This window comes from Megalobrama amblycephala, linkage group LG15 (genome assembly GCF_018812025.1).
Source record: "Megalobrama amblycephala isolate DHTTF-2021 linkage group LG15, ASM1881202v1, whole genome shotgun sequence".
NCBI lineage: Eukaryota > Metazoa > Chordata > Actinopteri > Cypriniformes > Xenocyprididae > Megalobrama > Megalobrama amblycephala.
The window spans coordinates 23849009-23869052 of NC_063058.1; the positions used below are offsets into that span (position 1 = coordinate 23849009).

Consider the following 20044-nt stretch of genomic DNA (forward strand, 5'->3'; position numbering starts at 1 on the left):
ATATGAGTGTCACAGCAAAGGGTCTGAATACTTAGGACCATGTGATATTTCAGTTTTTCTTTTTTAATAAATCTGCAAAAATGTCAACAATTCTGTGTTTTTCTGTCAATATGGGGTGCTGTGTGTACATTAATGAGGAAAAAAAATGAACTTAAATGATTTTAGCAAATGGCTGCAATATAACAAAGAGTGAAAAATTTAAGGGGGTCTGAATACTTTCCGTACCCACTGTGTATACACACACACAACCATCGTTAATATTTTTTGTTTTTGTAAGATGTCTCTTCTGCTCACCAAGAATGCTTTTATTTAATAAAAATACAGTAAAAATAGTAATATTGTGAAATATTATTACAATTTAAAATAACTTTTCTATTTTAATATATTTTAAAATGTAAATGCAAAGCTATATTTTCAGCATCATTACTAAACGGGAATCTTTTGTTACAATTTTTGATTTAATGCTTCCTTGCTGAAGAAAAGAATAATTTTTTTTTTATTTAAACATCTACTGAGCCCAAACATATCGATTTTAAGTCTGTTTAATGCTTAAATTGTTTTAATCAATTGATAGCCTTAATAATAATAAAAAAAAAACAATCCAGTGGATTTACTTTATATTTGACATTTTCTGTTTCAGAGCTGGGGTTCTGCTTGATCAATACCGTAAAAAATCCAAGCTGTTCCGTAGTAAAGTGTTGCTGGTTCCTCTGGGGGACGACTTCCGCTACGATAAAGCATTAGAGTGGGACCAGCAGTACTTCAACTACCAGAAACTGTTTGATTACATGAATTCCCACCCAGAAATGCATGTAAAGGTACGTTTACAGATAAACATGGAGCCTCTGACCCGTCTATCGATACAAAACTACAATAACTGTCTGTATGTTTGTCAGGAGGATGATTTAATTAGGTGTAGATCTATTTTTTTCTGTTACAAAAAAGCTCTTTCATCATTGATGCACAACTAGGAATAATTTAAATGAATAATTTAAGTTGTTTGTGAGTGAAGATTTTTTTGATTCTGGAAAATGCGTAATTAATAGGAATTGCCCTAAATGCAAATCTCTGTGTTCTCAGGCCCAGTTTGCAACACTGACAGACTACTTTAATGCGGTGTACAAGGCTAATGGAGTTTCCCAGGGGACGAGACCACCCAATTACCCTGTGCTGAGCGGAGACTTCTTCGCCTATGCAGACAGAGAGGACCATTACTGGAGTGGATACTACACCTCACGTCCTTTCTACAAAAACCTGGACCGTGTGTTAGAGTCTCACCTACGGTTAGTCGGAGAAACATTCAGCTTATGTCTAATATATCACTGTTAATGGATGAAAAGAAATTGATTTAGCAAGGGGTGAATGTTATATTGGTACTATAGTTAGTAGCTTATATACACAGACTGGCCACTTTATTTAGGTACACTTTGCTTGGACCCCCTTTTGCCTTCAGAACTGCCTTAATTCTTCATGGCATTGATTCAACAAGGTGCTGGAAATATTCCTCAGAGATTTTTGGTAGCATCACACAGTTGCTGCAGATTTTTCAGTTGCGCATCCATAAGTTGGCATACACTTGCTGTCTCATAAAACGTTCCAAAATGTAAACATCTGGGAGAAAGAGAAGAGCAGATATATGGATAAATCTGAAAAAGCTTGACAACTTGAAAGAGAGCTCAGTTTAGTTAAATGTTTTTCAAATCTTCTATTGTATTGTTGAATTGTAGCCTCAGTTTCCTGTTCTTAGCTGATAGGAGTGGATCCCGATGTGTCTTCTGCTTCTGTAGAACATCAGTTAAAAAATGCCATGTGATTGGCTGATTAGGTATTTGTGTTAACAAGCAGTTGTACCTAATAAAGTGACCACTGATATTTAAAGGGTTAGTTCACCCAAAAATGAAAATTCTGTCATTTATTACTCACCCTCATGTCGTTCCACACCTGTAAGACCTTCATTCATCTTCAGAACACAAATTAAGATATTTTTGATGAAATCCGATGGCTCAGTGACACCTGCATTGACAGCAATAACACTCCCTTTTTCAATGTCCAGAAAGCTACTAAAAACATATTTAAAACAGTTCATGTGACTACAGTGGTTCAACCTTAATGTTATGAAGTGACAAGAATATTTTTGTGCGCCAAAAATAACAAAATAGCAACTTTATTTAACAATATAGTAATGGGCGATTTCAAAACACTGCTTCAGGAAGCTTCGAAGCTTTACGCTGCATTCACACGGGGCGTCAGCGTCAACGCTTGACGGAGGGCGTGTCTGAAGCTTGTGTTGATAACAGCCAATCACTTTACTTTCCGGTGTTGCACGAACGCAATTGGCTAGCGACTGCTCTAGGGTGTTTGCATAAAGCGATCTGATTGGCTGACGCCTGCGTTGGCGCTTGAAAAGTTGAGAAATCTTCAACTTCTGCCGCTTGCAACGCGAGTGAAGCGACGCGACGGAACCCACAATTCAGTTCGGCAATGCATGACGTCACCCATTCAAACTAAATGAGAAGCGTTAACGCCAACGCCCCGTGTGAATGCAGCGTTACGGATCTTTTGTTTCGAATCAGTGGTTCAGAGTGCCAAAATCACGTGATTCCAGTAAACGAGGCTTCGTTACATCATAAGTGTTTTGAAACTTCAATAGTTCACGTGACTTTGGCAGTTTGATACGCGCTCTGAACCACTGATTCGAAACAAAAGATTCATGAAGCTTCATGAAGCAGTGTTTTGAAATCGGCCATCACTAGATATTGTTGAACAAAGTCGCTATTTTGTTATTTTTGGCACACAAAAAGTATTTTCGTCGCTTTATAATATTAAAGTTGAACCAGTTTTGTCACATGAACTGTTTTAAATATGTTTTTAGTAGCTTTCTGGACATTGAAAAAGGGAGTGTTATTGCTGTCAATGCAGGCCTCACTGAGCCATTGGATTTTATCAAAAATATCTTAATTTGTGTTCTGAAGATGAACGAAGGTCTTACTGATGTGGAACGACATGAGGGTGAGTAATAAATGACAGAATTTTCATTTTTGGGTGAACTAACCCTTTACCCCTATTTTTACATATAGAGTACTTTTACCATCATCAAACACTCACTTAAAGTTAACCTATTAAAAACGCTAATGATTTTATTACACCGTTAAATGTAATCTTTAGCAAATCCTATATTAATATCCATTTTTTAACTGTACATTATAATGTTGCGATGCCTAAATTCACTTGTAGCATTTAAAATGTTTGTATTTGTTTTATTTTTAATTTAAAAAACATTTATTGAAAAATTATTGATTTATTATTGATTAACTATTAATTATTAATAGCAGCTATTTATTGGTTTATGGCTATAACATGAAAATAATTGTGTTTATCGTTACTGGCCAACATTTTAGTGAAACTGAATTTTAATCAGTGCACAGTTTACCTTTATTTCACAAATCAAACTACAGATGGTTCATTTATAATTGTCTCTGCAAATTAAGCGGGGACTGAAGAGCATTTTTACATAAAGCTGTTATTTAACACATTATTAACAATTCAACAAGTAGCTTTCAGTCAAAATTTTGCTAACAATGTTTTGTGGAAGCCTTTTAATTTTTAATTGGCAACACATTTAATTTCGCACTGACAAACTGCCATTGAGCTATTTAAATTTAATCCATTATTTTAGCAACTTTGAAAAGTGTCTGGTTTTATTTGGCAGGGATTCAATTATGCTTTATTCTCTGCTGTAGTTATTCTCCACGTGGGTGACATGTTTTTCTCCTGAATTAACACGAGGCATTGCCTAATTACCGCCATTACTTGCTTTTTTAAATTCTGTTATCATCGGTTTCTCAGCTTGTCAAGTCTTGCTGTTTCCTTCAGTGTCATGCATTGTTGCATTTTAAAACCGAATGTTTGTTTGGTTTTGTGTTTGTTTCTTGTAGAGGGGCAGAAATTCTCTACAGTTTGGCGGTGGCTCACGTGAGGCGTGCAGGCATGGAAGGGCGTTACCCCATTTCAGATTACTCCCTCCTGACCGACGCCAGACGCAACATAGGGCTGTTCCAGCACCATGATGCCATCACGGGCACTGCCAAGGAGGCTGTTGTCATCGACTATGGAAACAGGTCTCTGGATAAAAGCTTGCAGATTTGATTCTCATTTACTGACTGAGGATGTTTAGAGATCGAAGGAAGTGTCTCAGGGTGATATTTGTGAAATGATGGGCAATTTTCAGCATTGGATTGACGACTTTTGATTTGCAAGCGGTTCTTTTTCCCCTGCAGGCTATTACGTTCTCTGGTCGGTCTGAAACGAGTGATCATTAATGCTGCACACTTCCTGCTAATAAAGAATAAAGACATTTACCGCTTCTACCAGACGGAGCCTTTCTTAGAGACGGTGAGGAGCAGTGTTGGTTTTACTAAAATCAGCCAGTGTGTTTAAGAGACTGACCTTTGACCTCTGTCCATGTGATTGTAGGATGACAGACGCGCCACACAGGATTCTCTCCCACAGCGCACACTTATCGAGCTGGAATCTTCTCCCAGGTGAGATGCGTCATATCTTGAATGCTTCAAATGCGGCCATTTTTTGGGGCGTGTAGATATGATTTTCCTCATCTTCCTCTTTCTCAGGTATCTGGTGCTGTTTAACCCTGTCGAGCAGGAGCGCCTGTGTGTGGTCACCGTGCTGGTGAATTCAGCAAGAGTGAGGGTGCTCACAGAAGACGGGCAAACGTTACCGGTTCAGCTCAGCGCGCAGTGGATGTCCGCTGTTGAGATGAGTGGAGAGGTTTACCAGGTGTGTCCAATCGTGTTCATTTTCCCTGGAAGCATCTCGAATAAATTCAGTCTTAATCCTACATGCTTGTTTCTTCCTTCAGGCCTCTTTCATGGCACGTCTCCCTGCTCTGGGATTGGCCATCTTCCACCTGTACGACTCTGCTGACTCCCCCATGACCCTGCGCTCTGAAACGCTGCTCAGGATACCGGGGCGGGGTCAGAGCATACGAAGTTTGGACCCTCTGCCTGTGCGATCGCAAACGGTAGACGCCCAACCGTTCTACATCCAGAGCCAGTCTCTCACTCTAGGCTTCTCTGGAACCACAGGCCTCTTGGAGGTGAGATGATTTTTTTCATGCACTGTCTTTGTTTTAACTCACAGGAAATAGAAATTAACCAAAGCTGAGGGTAAAATGCGAAAATGCCACATGAAGTTTAGTGAATTCCCCTTTTTTTTGTTTATATGTGAGTGTGTGTGTAACATTTAAAACACCTTTACACCATTATCTGATTTGCATCATTCCTTAAAGTGGTCAAAATCAAGTTTTTAATGTTGTTGATATGTCTATGTGGTGGTTTTAATATACTTTAAGACAAAGAAATTCTCAAAAACTCTGTTTGAAATCGCTGGTGTTTCTGACGTCACAAACTAACCAATCACGTCAGCGTGTGGGCGGGCTTTAGTATATCATTATCTATGACCGCTCTGAAGCAGGGGAGTCTTAAGAGAAGCCATACTGGTATATTTTTCTGTTGATGGGAAAAAAAAAGTGTACATTTAACAATATAGCTGTGAATTATGTATATATATGCCTTTCTCCACTGATGTTCTGAGTTCAAAGCGTTTCTAAGGATACTGACTGTTAGAAGGCAGCTGTCTGACTCGTGAATGTGAACATGGTTTGTGTGACATTATTAGCTGTTTGATAACATAGTCAAGCAAAAGGCTAATCATATTAATTACCGTTATGTGTCCAACGTTGTAAAGAGTGATACCATTGTGCAGCGTTTACCTCAGTAAGATGAGTAAAAGTTGAAAGTTTAAAATGTCATTTTGGTGATCAAAGATGAGTTTTAAGGGATAAAATGATTGGCTGCAGGGGGACTTTAAGTGAATCGACTGCTAAAACAACACAGACAGAATATGCACTGATTGAATCAATGGCAAAATTCATTCTTAGTTAATTAATTCCCCTATGATTTTATATGAAAAGGGAAAAAAAACAGGTATGTCCAATATATTGGTTATCTTCCAATGTTAGAAAATATTTAATTCTATATATAGCTGACACTATATATTTGTCCATGCTCATTTCCCATATTTGTTTGCATATCTAAAAATGAATATCCTTTTTTTTTAATACTGTACTTTACATTTATAATGTTGTGATGCATACATACACTTGTAGGATTTAAAATGATTCATTATAGTTTTTTTTATTTATTTTGGCAAAATAGTATATAATTTTAATATCAGCCATTTATCAGTTATCAGCCAATATTAGAGATTTTTAATTTATTGACATCAGTCTATATGGTGTATATATCAGCTGATTTTGGATATTTAATTGTGCTCGCTCATTTCTTGTTTTACCATTTTAATTACTTTTTTTTTATCATTTAATGCTCTTTTTTACTTAAAAGTAGATGAATATAGATTACTGTTAAATGTAATCTATAGCAAATCTCATAATGAATATCCATTTTTCATACTGTATAATGTTGTCATGCCTAAATTAACTTTTTATAAGTTTTATAACATTTAATTTTATTTTTAGTTTATTTAGACAAAATAGTAGTGAATTTTAATATCAACCATTATTTGAATTATAATAATAAATGTAACAATAATTTTCAGCTTGTCAGTATCAGCCAGAATTGTAATATCTGTGCATCACTAGAAAATATTGAAAATATATAAAAGGAAAGGGAAAAAATGTCCTGAAAATCAGCTCCACTGAGCAAATATCGCATGTTAATAAAAAAAGCTATGACATCAACAGTCTATTTTTATGTTCAGTCATCTGGACAAGTGTTGTTTTTTTCTTATTGGTTACCAAATGAAATGAAATGCATCCCTGTCCTATTTTTGTAGTACATATGCTGTTGTGTCCTTTTTTTTTTTTTAGAGTCTTGAGTCAGCAGAAAAGTCTAAAATGATTAATTCTCTCTCTCTCTCTCTCTCTCTCTCTCTCTTTCTCACACACTCTTTTCTCCATCAGAGCATTCGACGTAAAGACGATCCCCAGGAGGTGAGGGTACAGATTCAGTTCCTTACATACGGAACTCGACCCTCCAAGGATAAGAGCGGGGCCTATCTCTTCCTGCCGGACGGAAATGCCAAGGTAGTCTCCGGTAGTCTTGACTGGGGTGAAAAACAATTTATCAAACAACGTGGGGTGAATTAACACCTTTCCTTCTGCTCGTTCTCAGCCCTATTCGCAGAGAGAAGCCCCTATAGTGCGTGTGGTGGAAGGTCCTCTCTTCGCTGAGGTTGTGGCACATTATCAACACTTCCAGCAGACGGTCCGCATTCATAATGTTCCAGGTACTCCCTCCAATCTTTAGACGTCCATCTGTTCCGCACACAAACACGACCGTGTAAGGACATCTTGCCCTGTCTGATCATTTATTCCTGACATCACTCTTTGTCTCTGTCTTTCAGGAGTCGATGGTCTTTCTCTGGACATTACCACCATGGTGGACATCAGAGATCAAAATAACAAGGAGCTGGCTATGCGGCTGGTTACCGACATCCAGAGCGGAGACACTTTCTACACAGACCTCAACGGCTTCCAGGTGAAGTTCACATGTCTACAGATTCGTAATGTGTCAGGTTCAAACAGATGTGGCACATCAAGCTGCGGAGTCTTTAAAATAATAAAATAAAGCATCATGGAGCAGAAGTTCATAATAGTTTGGCCTAGACCCAGATTACTTATCTACCAGATAATCAAGCTAATGCTCCACGATTTCCCTCCTCTTCAGATCCAGCCTCGCCGGTACTTCCAGAAACTTCCACTGCAAGCTAATTTCTACCCCATGCCCACTATGGCATACATTCAGGACAGCCAGTACCGGCTCACGCTCCACGCGGCCCAGGCACTGGGTGTCAGCAGCCTGGCCAGCGGTGAGTTGGGTTCGCAAATACTGATGTTACAGTAATCCATGCCAAATCAGTAAAACTTCTTGCACAATATATCAGCTTTATTCAGCCCATTCATCCATCATAAAAGTAATCCATAAAAAGTAATCCATAAAAGTAATCCATAGGCCTTGTAAAGCGAAGCAATGGGTTTTTGTAAGAAATATATATACATATTTAAAACTTTATAAACTATAATAACCAGCTTCCGACAAACATCTGTACGCAAGTCGAGTTAGGGCGGAAGCATCAGCTCTGATGCAACATATAAGCTCTGGTTCAAACAAATAGGGCTGGACAACAAACTCAAGGTCCTCTACTCTTATATCGAAATCCTCCGACATTTCTATTTAAAAATTCTCGTTTTAGTCTTCTAATTCGTGACCGGTGTTTTGCTTTGCTCTATCCCCTGTGATCCACTCATCAATACGTCATGCATCGGGTCAGAGGTTACTCTTCTTCCGTAAGCCGACTTGCATACGAATGTTTGCTGGAAAATGGATAATATAGTTTATAAAGTTGTAAATATGGATAATTTTCGTACAAAAACTTATCGCTTCAAAAGGCCTTTATTAACCCGCTGGAGCCGTATGGATTACTTTTATGATGGATGGATGCTTTTTTTTTTTGGGCTATAAAATCACGAGCGCTATTCACTACCATTATAAAGCTTTGAAGAGGCAGGATATTTTTAATATGGATGGTTTTTGGATGGCTTGAGGGTGAAGAGGGATAATTTTCATTTTTGGGTGAACTCTTTAAATCAATCTTGCACAATATTTGAGACATTTTTATTTAATTTTTTTTTAAAATACAAAAACCTAATTAAACTACTTTAATTGGATATTATTTACATAAACTTTAAAATCACAGCATGTAGCTCAACTTTTTAATTGGCTTATTAATATTAATTAGGTTACATGACTTGATGCTTCAGGAAGGTTACTAAGCAACAAAAACATATCTAAATTAATATTCATGTGTTGAGCAGGATTTTACACTTTTTACACCTGTGTACCAAATCAAGGTGCCAATACTGTTGAAAAACTTGCCTTATTATGCTGTTTTCAATTTAGTATTGACTTAGTACCGAAGTACCGGTACTTTTTAGATCCACAGCGGTGAGTTCTTAGCAGGATGGAACATGAATCAGGGACTGAGACGGCAGGGAGGTGGAAAACACTAACAGTGGGACACAGCACTCTGGTTCTGTATTGATTTGATGCAATGTATCCAATAATGAAGATGAAGTGAGTGTATTGTCTAATGCCTTGCCTCGCTCTATCGTATTATCCTCCTCTCCCTCTTCATCTTTCCCTCTTATGCTCTTTCCATCTTCTACAGGTCAGCTGGAGGTGATCCTAGACCGCAGACTGATGCAAGACGATAACAGGGGTTTAGGGCAGGGCCTGAAGGACAACAAACGAACGGCCAACCGTTTCCGCCTTCTGCTGGAGAGGAGGAGCAGCAGTGGAAATGTGAGTTCTGATTGGACAAAGATATGAAGGAAATGTCAAACTCAAACTTTGGATTAGTACACAATTATTCTAACCAAAAACCGCCAACTGACTGATGTAAATCAACCAATCACACAAATTAAAATTACATTTAAGAATAGGGTTGGGTATTGAGAACCGGTTTCATTTTAGAACCAGTTCCAAATTTCCAAGAACCGGTGATTGGATTAGACACACGGATTTAGATTCCACTTAATGATTCCTGTGTGCGCATTTTAATGTGATTTTAAACCATTCAAGCGCAAGAAGATGTGAAAGAGAACTCAATACGGCTGTTGAGTGCTGTTCCTCTCATATAATGCACAAATACTGAATTGTGCTCTCCTTCGTGTCTTTCTACACCCAAACAGACAAATATACACAAAATATCCTTGTAAACACAGTCGGTTTTGTCTTAAATTAACGTAAATGGTTGTAGAAAGAAAACGCGTGTAACAGTGTAATGGATCCGTGCATTCGGTCTTAAAGTGACAGCAGCCTAATAAACCTGCTGCCATCTATCTGTCATTAAAGCTGCTGTCCGTAAATTTTTGGGGTTAAAAATGATCCAGAATCAATTTTTGAGCAAGTACATAACTAGCCAATGTTCAAAACTATCTCCTTACCTTAGCCCGATTCACAATGGTACGCTTGTAATAATCGAGTGGTACTGGTGGGCTTCCGCGGTAAATTTGAGCATGCAGCAGTTCGTCTTTGCATCATTACACCACGTCTATTTACATGAAGAACGAGTCCCAGCTAGTAGGCTAAATCATGTAATCCAGAAAGGTCCAAATGTCAACCATCAGTGACAACTGGAGATTCACCCGTAGTCAAAAGCAAAAGACTTCGGACTATGGAGTGGCTACAGAAATTGAAATCTACAGGTAATGCTAATACACAATAAATACACAGTCACGCAATGCGGATGTCGTTAACATTTAACGATTTGAGAACAAAGTATAACAATAATAATTTGCATGGTTTGACGTGATCCGGGTAAAGCAATCATTAGATTTAATCACCACTGGCAGCATGATTTATTGATTTATTGTAATTTTTTTTTACCCAAGGTTGGTCAGAACAAAAGTGGCTAATGTTACTTACTTGTTGACATTTTCTGATGAAAATTCTTATTTTGGTCATATTTCCAAGACTACAATCTGTGATTCAGAAGTACAGTATCCACACCAGTGTGGTGACTGACAGCAAACATCAATTCATCTGCCATGCCGATGCACAACCCATGTAAAGATAAGTGCGCAAATAGCCGCAATTGCAGGATTCAAACAGAAATGACGACAAAGAGGCAAAACTTACAGACTGCAGCTTTAATGTAAATCAAATTACAAAAGAAATAGAAAATCATTCACTGATCTTGACTGAATAACTTTTGTAACTTTAATAAGGATTAATCTGTATTTTATTTATAAAAAGAAAATTATCCAGTGTTATTTTACCAGTTATATTTACAGTATTTGTATTTCTAATTTGTTTATTTGTTCTTATTTTATTACTGTTTACTTATCTTTAATGACTTTTTCAAGTAACTAGTAAAGTAATGCATTACTTTTGAATTTACAACAAAATATCTAAGTTACATTTTCAGAGGTGTTGCGTGCGCTGTGTGAACATGATGGTTATTGTAGTTCTAGACTAAATGTGAACATGTATTTTCTCACCTCACTTGCACGAAAACATTCAGTATTCCTCAAAATGAATAAAAACAGTGAAGTGCAATCTAAGATTTTTATACAAACCTGTAATAATTAACTATACTAAATTAGACAGATAGACTTTTTGCATTTAATCTCACTTTATTAACTCACTTTATTTGAAATTTATATTAGTGTAGTTTGTACTTTTGGTAAAAACATAGAGCCAAAAGTTCCTAGTGTAAGTGGTCTGAAGGCTGCTGATTTCTGTTCATGATATTTAGCTTCTAAATGTTTGACTTTTTTTTTCCCTACCTTATTGGAATCGAAACTTGGAATCGATAACAACCGGAATCAATAAGCAGAATTGGAATTGCTAAAATTCAAACGATACCCAACTCTATTTAAGAAGCTTCAGTAATAATAGTAATTAAAAATTACATACTGAACAGAGTTTACTTGCTAATAAGTGCCTCAAACTAAACTAAATATATATTTTAAGAATTAGATGACAAAAACAATGACTAGTTGTTCCTCGAACTTTAGGTTATTACACGTTACTTAGACAGGAAGCCTTTGCCTGACAGACATGTAAAGCAGCTTATCACAGAATAAATTAAATTAAAACAAGTTAAAATGAAATTATAATATCTTCTTTTAAAGTAAAAAAAATCTTTTTGTGGGGTAGGGGTTAGTTTTGTTATTTGTTTTTTCTATAATAATAATCAACGCTCAAACATTGATTGTTATACAGCTTTATGCTCGAAGCTCAATGTAGTTTACATGCTACTGGGTGCTAGATTAGTAAGTATTAGATGAGACAAACCATGACAATTTTTTTTTTTTTTTTTTTTTTTTTCAGAAGTGCAGCCCAATACCTTTTTTAATACAATTTTATTTCCTGGCTGACTGATAAAAACCTGTGCACTCTCACTGGCTTCAGTTGTGTATCAGTTGATTAATCTAATTGGAGCCTGCAATTTCGGCTTCACAAGAGAGATGTTGTTATGCATACCAAAACATGGGTGTCCTTTATCAGTGTGAGCCGTATATAAACTCTAATTTCATTCAGCGGCCTGTAGGGGGCTCTCTATTGTTACTCATGAGAGCTTTGTGAAGGCTCCAGGGACAGTGTGGTTCTGAGACTAGTGTCTAAAAGCTGGCAAGTGTGTAATAATAGTTAATGCGCTTCAGAGTTTTACACGGCGACTCAAACTGATTTAAATAATATATATTTTTATTCAAATCATGCTGTCGCCTGAAAGATTATAAATAATAAAGTGTCTTATATTGGATAATAATTTAATAGGAATGGGCTTTAACAGAGCTCCCCCTTGTGTTTCCTTTCATTACAGCTCATCAAGCCCTCCTCATGCATTTTACTACCTCTTTTTGTTTTTTTTTGTTTCCTGTCTGTCTATCACTTATCATCATGTCTTTCTCTCCTCATGCATGCAGCCTGCTGGCTCCTATGCCAAAGTCACCAACATGATAAACAAAATCATTGCAGGTATTTTAGGAGACGGACAGCAAGAGGTAACATCACCGCAGTGGTGGAGAATAGTGCTATAGCAGTTTGAAGAGCCCTAGTTCAGCTTGTTACCATAGCAACAAGTGTCAGGTTTCCACCTGGATTAAGAGGCCAAAGGTCGTTGCCTGTCCGCTATCTATACCTCTGCTGCTGAGCCCCCAAACCTTTTATTCATTTTATTTTTAATGTAAAAGCAGGCAAGGCCATTGCTAACTAGAATACACATTCAAGAAGCCTTCCAGTTATTTTACTTGTAGAAAAACAGTCCGTTTACTGAATTATTGTTACTGCACTTTGTTATTCTTCTAGTTACTTGCCTATAGTGGCTAATTGAATCGGAAGTCTCACATATTCAAAGAAAATAGCCTGCTTTTGCATTAAAAAATAAGGTGGATCATATAACAGGCAGTAGATCAGTAGTATGTAGAGGCAGAATCTGAGTTGAGCTCATCTCATATAGTGACCCCAAAAGTGTCCAAATTCTTTTTGCGGTCACAGTATGTCATGTGAAGGTAAGTGCACTTTCATCAAGTCGCTTTACTTGTGCGTTTCCTGATGCACGTCTTTGTCTTCCAGCCGGTGGACAGCAGACCGGTCAGCTTCCCGTCACTGCTCAGTCACATGACCTCCACCATCCTGAACCACGAGGTGCTGGCACTGCCTGTGTTGCCCAGGAAACATGGCGTGCCACCCATGCGTACCTTTGCTCCATTGGCTGGCACCCTGCCCTGTGACTTCCACCTGCTGAACCTCAGGAGCATCCAAAGCCTGGTAAATGAGTGTCCTGGGGAAAAAAAAGTGTCTGTATTGATTTCACCTGCTGAGAAACTGATGAGGACTTGGAAAAATAATCACACTTTAAGTGTTTGAGCTCTTGTGGTCTGGTGGTTTTATTGTGGGTGTGTTTGGTGGGAGATTTATTTTCATCGACATTTATTTCATATCGTTTCATTTATCAGCAGGACGCTCACTCTCCATCTCCCCATACGGCTCTGCTCCTCCATCGACTGGGCCTGGACTGTGGTCTGGAGGCCCAGAATCCTGGTTTTAACTGCTCCACCACACAAGGCCAGGTCAGTGTCCTTAGAGAGAACTAGTTTAACTAATTGATTCAAAATAATGAGCACACACACATTCTTGTACATCTATACTTGTGAGGACATTCACTGACACACAGCGTTACTTTTAAAAGTAATGCATTATAATATTGCATTACTCCCTAAAAAAAAGTAACTAACTGCCTTAATTACTTTTAATGAAATGTAATGTTACGTTACTTTTGCTTTACTTTTTCTCACCTGGGCTTGCTTGTTTGTTTTTTAATAACAACAAAAAAAGTTATATTTTTGGCAAGTGAAATTAATAAACCTCAGACTGAAGGAAAAACATATTTACGGTTGTACAGTAGAGGGCGCAACTCAAACAAACCTTTCAGCTGTGCTGCCATTCTGGATTAAAGAAGAATAGGATACAAGAGATGGAAGTTCAAGTTTATTTCTAAATCTAATCTAAAGTAATTTTATTATTATATGGTTGAATTGGATCATTGGTTAATAAAGTGAGATTAAATGCATAAAGTCTATCTGTCTAATTTAGTATAGTTAATTATTACAGGTTTGTATAAAAATCTTAGATTGCATTTCATTGTTTTTATTCATTTTGAGGAATACTGAATGTTTTCGTGCAAGTGAGATGAGAAAATACTTGTTCACATTTAGTCTAGAACTACAATAACCATCATGTTCACACAGTGCACACAACACCTCTGAAAATGTAACTTACATATTTTGTTGTAAATTCAAAAGTAATGCATTACTTTACTAGTTACTTGAAAAAGTAATCTGATTACGTAACTCAAGTTACTTGTTATGCGTTACCCCCAACACTGTTGACACAATGAAATCTCTAGCTCCTTACCCTAACCTTACTCATCACAACTAACACGGTGTCCTAACCAGACACGATGCGATAAAATTCCAGCGACAAACAATTTGTCTATCCATACCAGACGCGACGCGACTATGAGACGCGATAAAGTCAATCAAAAACCACAGCCAATCATCGGGCTCTCTCTGCAAGTTCCCGGTACTCGGATAAGCACACAATCAAATTCATGAATAATAAACCATTTTAACATTATTAAAAATACAAACTGAATTACTGAAACAATCTTTGTCATAGAATACACTCACAATGAGTTGACAGTTTGAACGTTTTTGTTTCCTTTAATTTATTTTGAAGATCTGAGGTGAATTGTCAAATGTTGCTTTCAGTACGGCTATAAAGTCACACAAAAAGATATTCAAACTCGCATTAGACACTTTTAACATTAAATAAAGCACATAAACAGTACCTGAGATTATCATTGCCATACTTTGTGTTCCAGCTGCGACGTCGCAGAAAAATAGAAACCGTTTCCAAAATAGAATCGTCGTGTCGCCATTGTGGCTAGTAAGGACAAAAACTCTTATCTTCTAATGATGATTTATCTTTTTTCCTTTTATCGCATTGCGGTGTCACATCTGGTAGTACCTAACCTGAACCCTGACTCTAAACCTACCCTTAACCTTAAGTCTTGACCCCCAAACCGGCCTTTAAAGGGGTCTCAGAAATTGAGGACTGGCCAAAAAGTCCTCACTTTACTCTCTTTGTCCTCACTCCAGTAGTCTAAAACTCAAACCGGTCCTCACAAAGAGAGTTGTGCTAGTACATACACACACGTGTGTGTGTGTGTGTGTGTGGATGCATGAAGGTCTGATAAAGGCTATATTTAGTCATTCTTAATCTGAGTCTCTGATCTTTCTTCCTAGCTCTCCATTTCTGGCCTGTTCCGTGGGCTGGATCTTCAGCTCCTGCAGCCCATGTCTTTGTCTCTGATGCACTCTCAGCCTCCGCTCTCTAACGACTCCTCCATCAATCTGGAGCCAATGGAGATCTCCGCCTACAAGCTCAAGCTGTGCTAGAGTGACGTTGCACCAGAACCGGGCTCTCCGTGTGGACCCTCGGAACCTGTGCTAAAGCAGAGAGCCACAGCTGGATGAGCAGAAGACTCTTTCGGAGATCGTTTATCCAGACTTAACGTATCTGAATCAACACGAAGGCGCTAACTAAACCCTCAAAACGGGGGGAAAAACATGAGGATGAGAGCGTTCCAGCCAAAGTCATATTTGGTAGCCGGTCCGGGTGCTGAGATAAGAATGTCCGGGCTTTTTTTTTTTTTTTTTTGTGAGATTTTATCAGTCAGAGCGGTAATCGGTCAACATCTTTTTATTCCAGCAGCTGACCGTTATTTTTAGCTATGTTGTCTTGTTTTTTTCCCTTTTGTCTTTGGCTGGAACTGCTGACCGTTTCACATTCTTTATAATCATGCTGTCATCCCTCGAGTCCGTACTGTATGTAAATATCTCAAATTACATTCACAACTGGATCTATACAAAACTGTGGGACTCAGTGCAATATGTGAAGCTTCTCTTGCTGCTTTGTTTCTCCATTTTATTTGTTTTTTACTCCTAAAGCCTTGGAAGCTACGCTTGAATCTGTGTCACTGTCGTTTGAGCTCACGCAGTTCTTTATTCTCTACTGTGGACAGTTCTGCCTATGCTCGACGGCCACATGTTTTTTTTTTTCTATGAATGTCAATCACCACGCTCGGCCTGCGAAGGCTGTCAGTGCTGTAACAGACGCGGCATTTACAGCTCTCTTTCTTTCAGGATGGCTCGCAACACTTCGTTGACAGCAGAAGACATCCACGATCCAACAGTGGTCAGGTCTTCAGATGGCTCCTTCATTGGTTGGTTTTTTTAATAGGTTATGACTCAAATCACACAGTAAGAGCTTTACGATTTTTCCTTCCTTTTCCTTTGTGCTTTCTGTTAATGAATAAAGCTGCTTAATAAGTTAGCTGTTTATCTGCAACACATTTTTGTTATTTTTACCATTTTCCATAATGTGTTACTTGGCATAGCAACAAGCCGCAGAATGTGCGTTTATATTTTGTCATATTATATGCAGGTTTGAGCCGTATTTCAATGCCGTTCTGGATCAGATGTTAAAGATATGCAGCATTTGTCTTATTAAGACCTAGATCAGTCTATGAGCTTATTCGGATATTGATATATTCGCTTGATATACCTTCTCACAGTATTTTCAGGTAAAGGTACCAGTGCGGGTAGTGACGGGTTCCTTTTGGTCAGATTTAGCCAATTTCCCACATGAAAATGCATTTAGGCCTTATCTCGCTGTAGGAAACCCATCCGTAATGTGTAGCAGAGCCATCTCAGTCGTCTCTTCTGGCTTTTGTCTGTCACCTTTGGTTTGCTTGAATCTGACAATTCTGAACATGAAAATGCTGTCTGTCCATCAACCTATCGTGTCGTCTCGTGTCTTGCCTGTCTCTGTCTGATCCAGGAAAATCTGTACTGTCTCTCTGATTTAAATTACAGAAAAATATTCTCACTTCTCTGACTTTCAAGTCCAGCCCTGATTATCTCTCTGTAGTGCGCCCACGTCCATTTACATCAGTCAGACCATCAGCTGGCTTCTCCAGCTAATCAAGTTCCAGAAAAGCGTCCTATCAGGAAGATAATTCCCCTCAGGAGGAACTCCAAGTACGGAGTGCCAAACGTCTGTCCGATTGCTTTGGAACAGATTTTGGCGCCCAACGCGGGGCGCGCTTGCTATTCCAGAATGTTCTCCCCTCTGTAATTTGGTTTCTTCCGCTTCAAATTCTCTGTCTGTGCATTTCACTGCCATGCTTGTTTTTCCTATGCATATGCTTTCCATTCTGACAGATATCTTTGTTAGATGTCCTTTATTTGTGTTGTGTGTTCTGAGATGGAAAAGGTTTTCAGTTTTCATTTTATTTAGTTTTTCTTTCTTTTTTCTATTGAGAGTGTGTTCATAAATGACTCATACAAGCAAATGCAAAGACATTTAAGTGGACATTTAATAAAGATCACACTTGGGAAAAAAAAGTGATTCTTGGTGGTTGTACACATTTTGAAGAGATATTTTGCACTGGTTTCCCATTGTTGCCAGATGTCTTATGCTCTGAATCACAGACAGGGGGCAGTAGGGAGTTGTCTGCCATTTAATGTGGCTTAAATAGGAGGCGTGGGGTGTGAAATGTTGAGTTCAGTTAACAAAAGCCCACAAGAGATGTGGCTTTTTATATCTAAACAACCTCTGTGATAGCTGGGATATCGGGTACTGATTTACCAAACAGCCTTTGGTGAGAGCTGGAAATACCACTGTCTTCTCACAGAGCTGACAGGTCTACTGAAGTTAGACTGGCCTTTATTGTTTGTATATATATATATATATATATATATATATATATATATATATATATATATATATATATATATATATATATATATATTTTAGATGGCCTTTCATGCTCAGTTGAGACCAGATTTGGTTTCCTCCACAGCAGATGGGTTTGTGTGCTAAAAGGGCGACCTGCTCCCTGAGCCCATGCATTTGAGAAAGAGGTTATTCTTCTTAATAAGTCTGAGGGCTGAGATGGCAATAAAACTCAATCTCGCCACTGAGAGCTTTAATAAGATGAGAGAAGCGCTGATAAAGATGGAGACGTTTTTGAGGGATTAGTTGAGACAAAAATGAAAATGCTGTCATTTACGCTCACCCTCATATTTTTTCTGAATACACATGACTTTCTTTCCCAGATGGAACGCAAAATGAAAAGAATGTCAAAGCTGTACTTTTCCTACACAATGAACAAATAACAGTAACCATGGGCTGTCAAGCTGTGAAAATGACCAAAAAGCTCCAGAAAGTAGTTCATAATACTCCGCTGTATTGTAAATCATTCTATGAGAAACAGAATGAAATTTAAGACATTATCCCCCAGTTTCACAGACAATGCTAAAGCTAGTCCAAGACTAAAATGCATGTTTGAGCTGTTTTATCTGAAAGCAACTCACACTGACATATCCTAAATTACATAAGTGTCATTGTTTTGTTTTTTCCCCCCCAACTTAAATATCCTAATTGAACTAAGGCCTAATCCTGGCTTAATCTAAGGCCTAAAACCATTGAAAATAATGTATTCATAATATTCATAAATGACACAAAAATGTTTCATGTCAATGATTGGTCCTTGCATGTCTCTTAACCAAACACAATTTTTGAATATGTGAAAGTGAAAATGCTATTCGAGAGATTTTTCGCAAATAGATACTAATGGCCCGTTTACATCAACGATAACTATATAGTGTCTGCACAATAATGTTCTTTTCATTATAAGTGCATGCTGTAGTTATGCCATTTACAGACCCATTCACATCAAAAATAATTATATAGCATCCACGTGTGCTGCGGTTTTGTCATCTGCTGCTTTAAAGCTCTTGAGTGGATTCTGATTGGCTCTCTGTTTTTATCATTCATCAGCTGGAAAAAATGTCCTAAAAACAATTCCAATGATATTGTTTCTCTGTCTCGTTATTACAATTACACAAATATATCATATGGTTTCTGAAGACTTGGAATACATGAGGCAGTTTTATATTGCTTCATTTGTTATTTTTGGAGCTTGACAGCTCTTGTATTCATTCTGAAAAAGAGCAGTTGTGAACATTGTTCAAAACATCTTATGTGCTCAAAAAGAATTAAAAACACAGGTTTGGAACTGAGATTTCCCTGCAATAAGATCAAAGCAAATTTGAGAGTAAATAAGTAATAAGCTTATTACAGAATTAAGCTGAACTCAATAGCACCTCATCTGATATACTTATGAGGTGTTGAATAAACATACTAACAATAGCTCCACAGTTCCTTAGATTTTGCTTCAGATGCAAGTCGAGCATCAGTTCAAACAATCCAGCACCACCTACTTGTTCTGAATGTCAGCAGAACCTCTGAAGAGCACGTTGAGCCTTTCCTCAAAGAACATGACAAATACATTACATTCAGCCTAATAGAATCATTTCAAAAGAACAGAAATAGTGCCTCGTCTCACAGGAACTAAAGATCTGCGCCTCTCGTTCGACCCATTAACGAGACTGATAAAACCTATTAAGCGATTGTGGAACATCTAAGGAGGATAATAAAGTGCACACTGCAGATGTCTGCAACGTTTGAAGTAAAAATACAACACTGCAAACTGACGGCAGGACTGATTCTTGTACCATTAGTCAAAGACATGCTTCTTACATTAACGTTTGGATGGCAAATCAATGGGAGTGAGCTGAGCATGGTGGAAATATATTTCCAATATTCCCTTAGAAGAGCAGTGAAGATGAGAAACAACATGACATCACTCTCAGGAGTAGCTGGACCATCCATATTTCTGTCTTATTGCTCAATTAGTATGTATGTAGCAGCCTCAGTCTCACTTATAATGCCAAGTAGGCAGAAGCTTCCAGTGCTGAATATGAGATCCAGTTCCTCCCAGCTGAACTAATTACGGAAAGCATTTTAAA

The 20044-nt window shown here is 37.9% G+C and overlaps 1 protein-coding gene across 2 annotated transcripts in view; it reads left to right on the top strand.

Moving 5' to 3' along the window:
- The window catches only part of man2a2 (mannosidase, alpha, class 2A, member 2), a 33484-nt gene extending 15905 nt beyond the window's left edge, over window positions 1–17579 (top strand). Inside the window, exons 9-24 of one of the 2 annotated variants that reach the window (XM_048157684.1) lie at window positions 641–818; window positions 1081–1283; window positions 3936–4118; window positions 4278–4392; window positions 4474–4541; window positions 4629–4794; window positions 4877–5113; window positions 6998–7120; window positions 7209–7323; window positions 7441–7574; window positions 7764–7905; window positions 9265–9398; window positions 12530–12607; window positions 13179–13373; window positions 13562–13675; window positions 15413–17579. In XM_048157684.1, coding sequence (XP_048013641.1) covers window positions 641–818; window positions 1081–1283; window positions 3936–4118; window positions 4278–4392; window positions 4474–4541; window positions 4629–4794; window positions 4877–5113; window positions 6998–7120; window positions 7209–7323; window positions 7441–7574; window positions 7764–7905; window positions 9265–9398; window positions 12530–12607; window positions 13179–13373; window positions 13562–13675; window positions 15413–15565 — 2338 coding nt within the window. In that variant the 3' untranslated portion in view covers window positions 15566–17579. The remainder of the gene's footprint in view (window positions 1–640; window positions 819–1080; window positions 1284–3935; window positions 4119–4277; window positions 4393–4473; window positions 4542–4628; window positions 4795–4876; window positions 5114–6997; window positions 7121–7208; window positions 7324–7440; window positions 7575–7763; window positions 7906–9264; window positions 9399–12529; window positions 12608–13178; window positions 13374–13561; window positions 13676–15412) is intronic. The other variant, XM_048157683.1, reaches the window with a different exon arrangement.
- Window positions 17580–20044: the final 2465 nt, after the last annotated feature.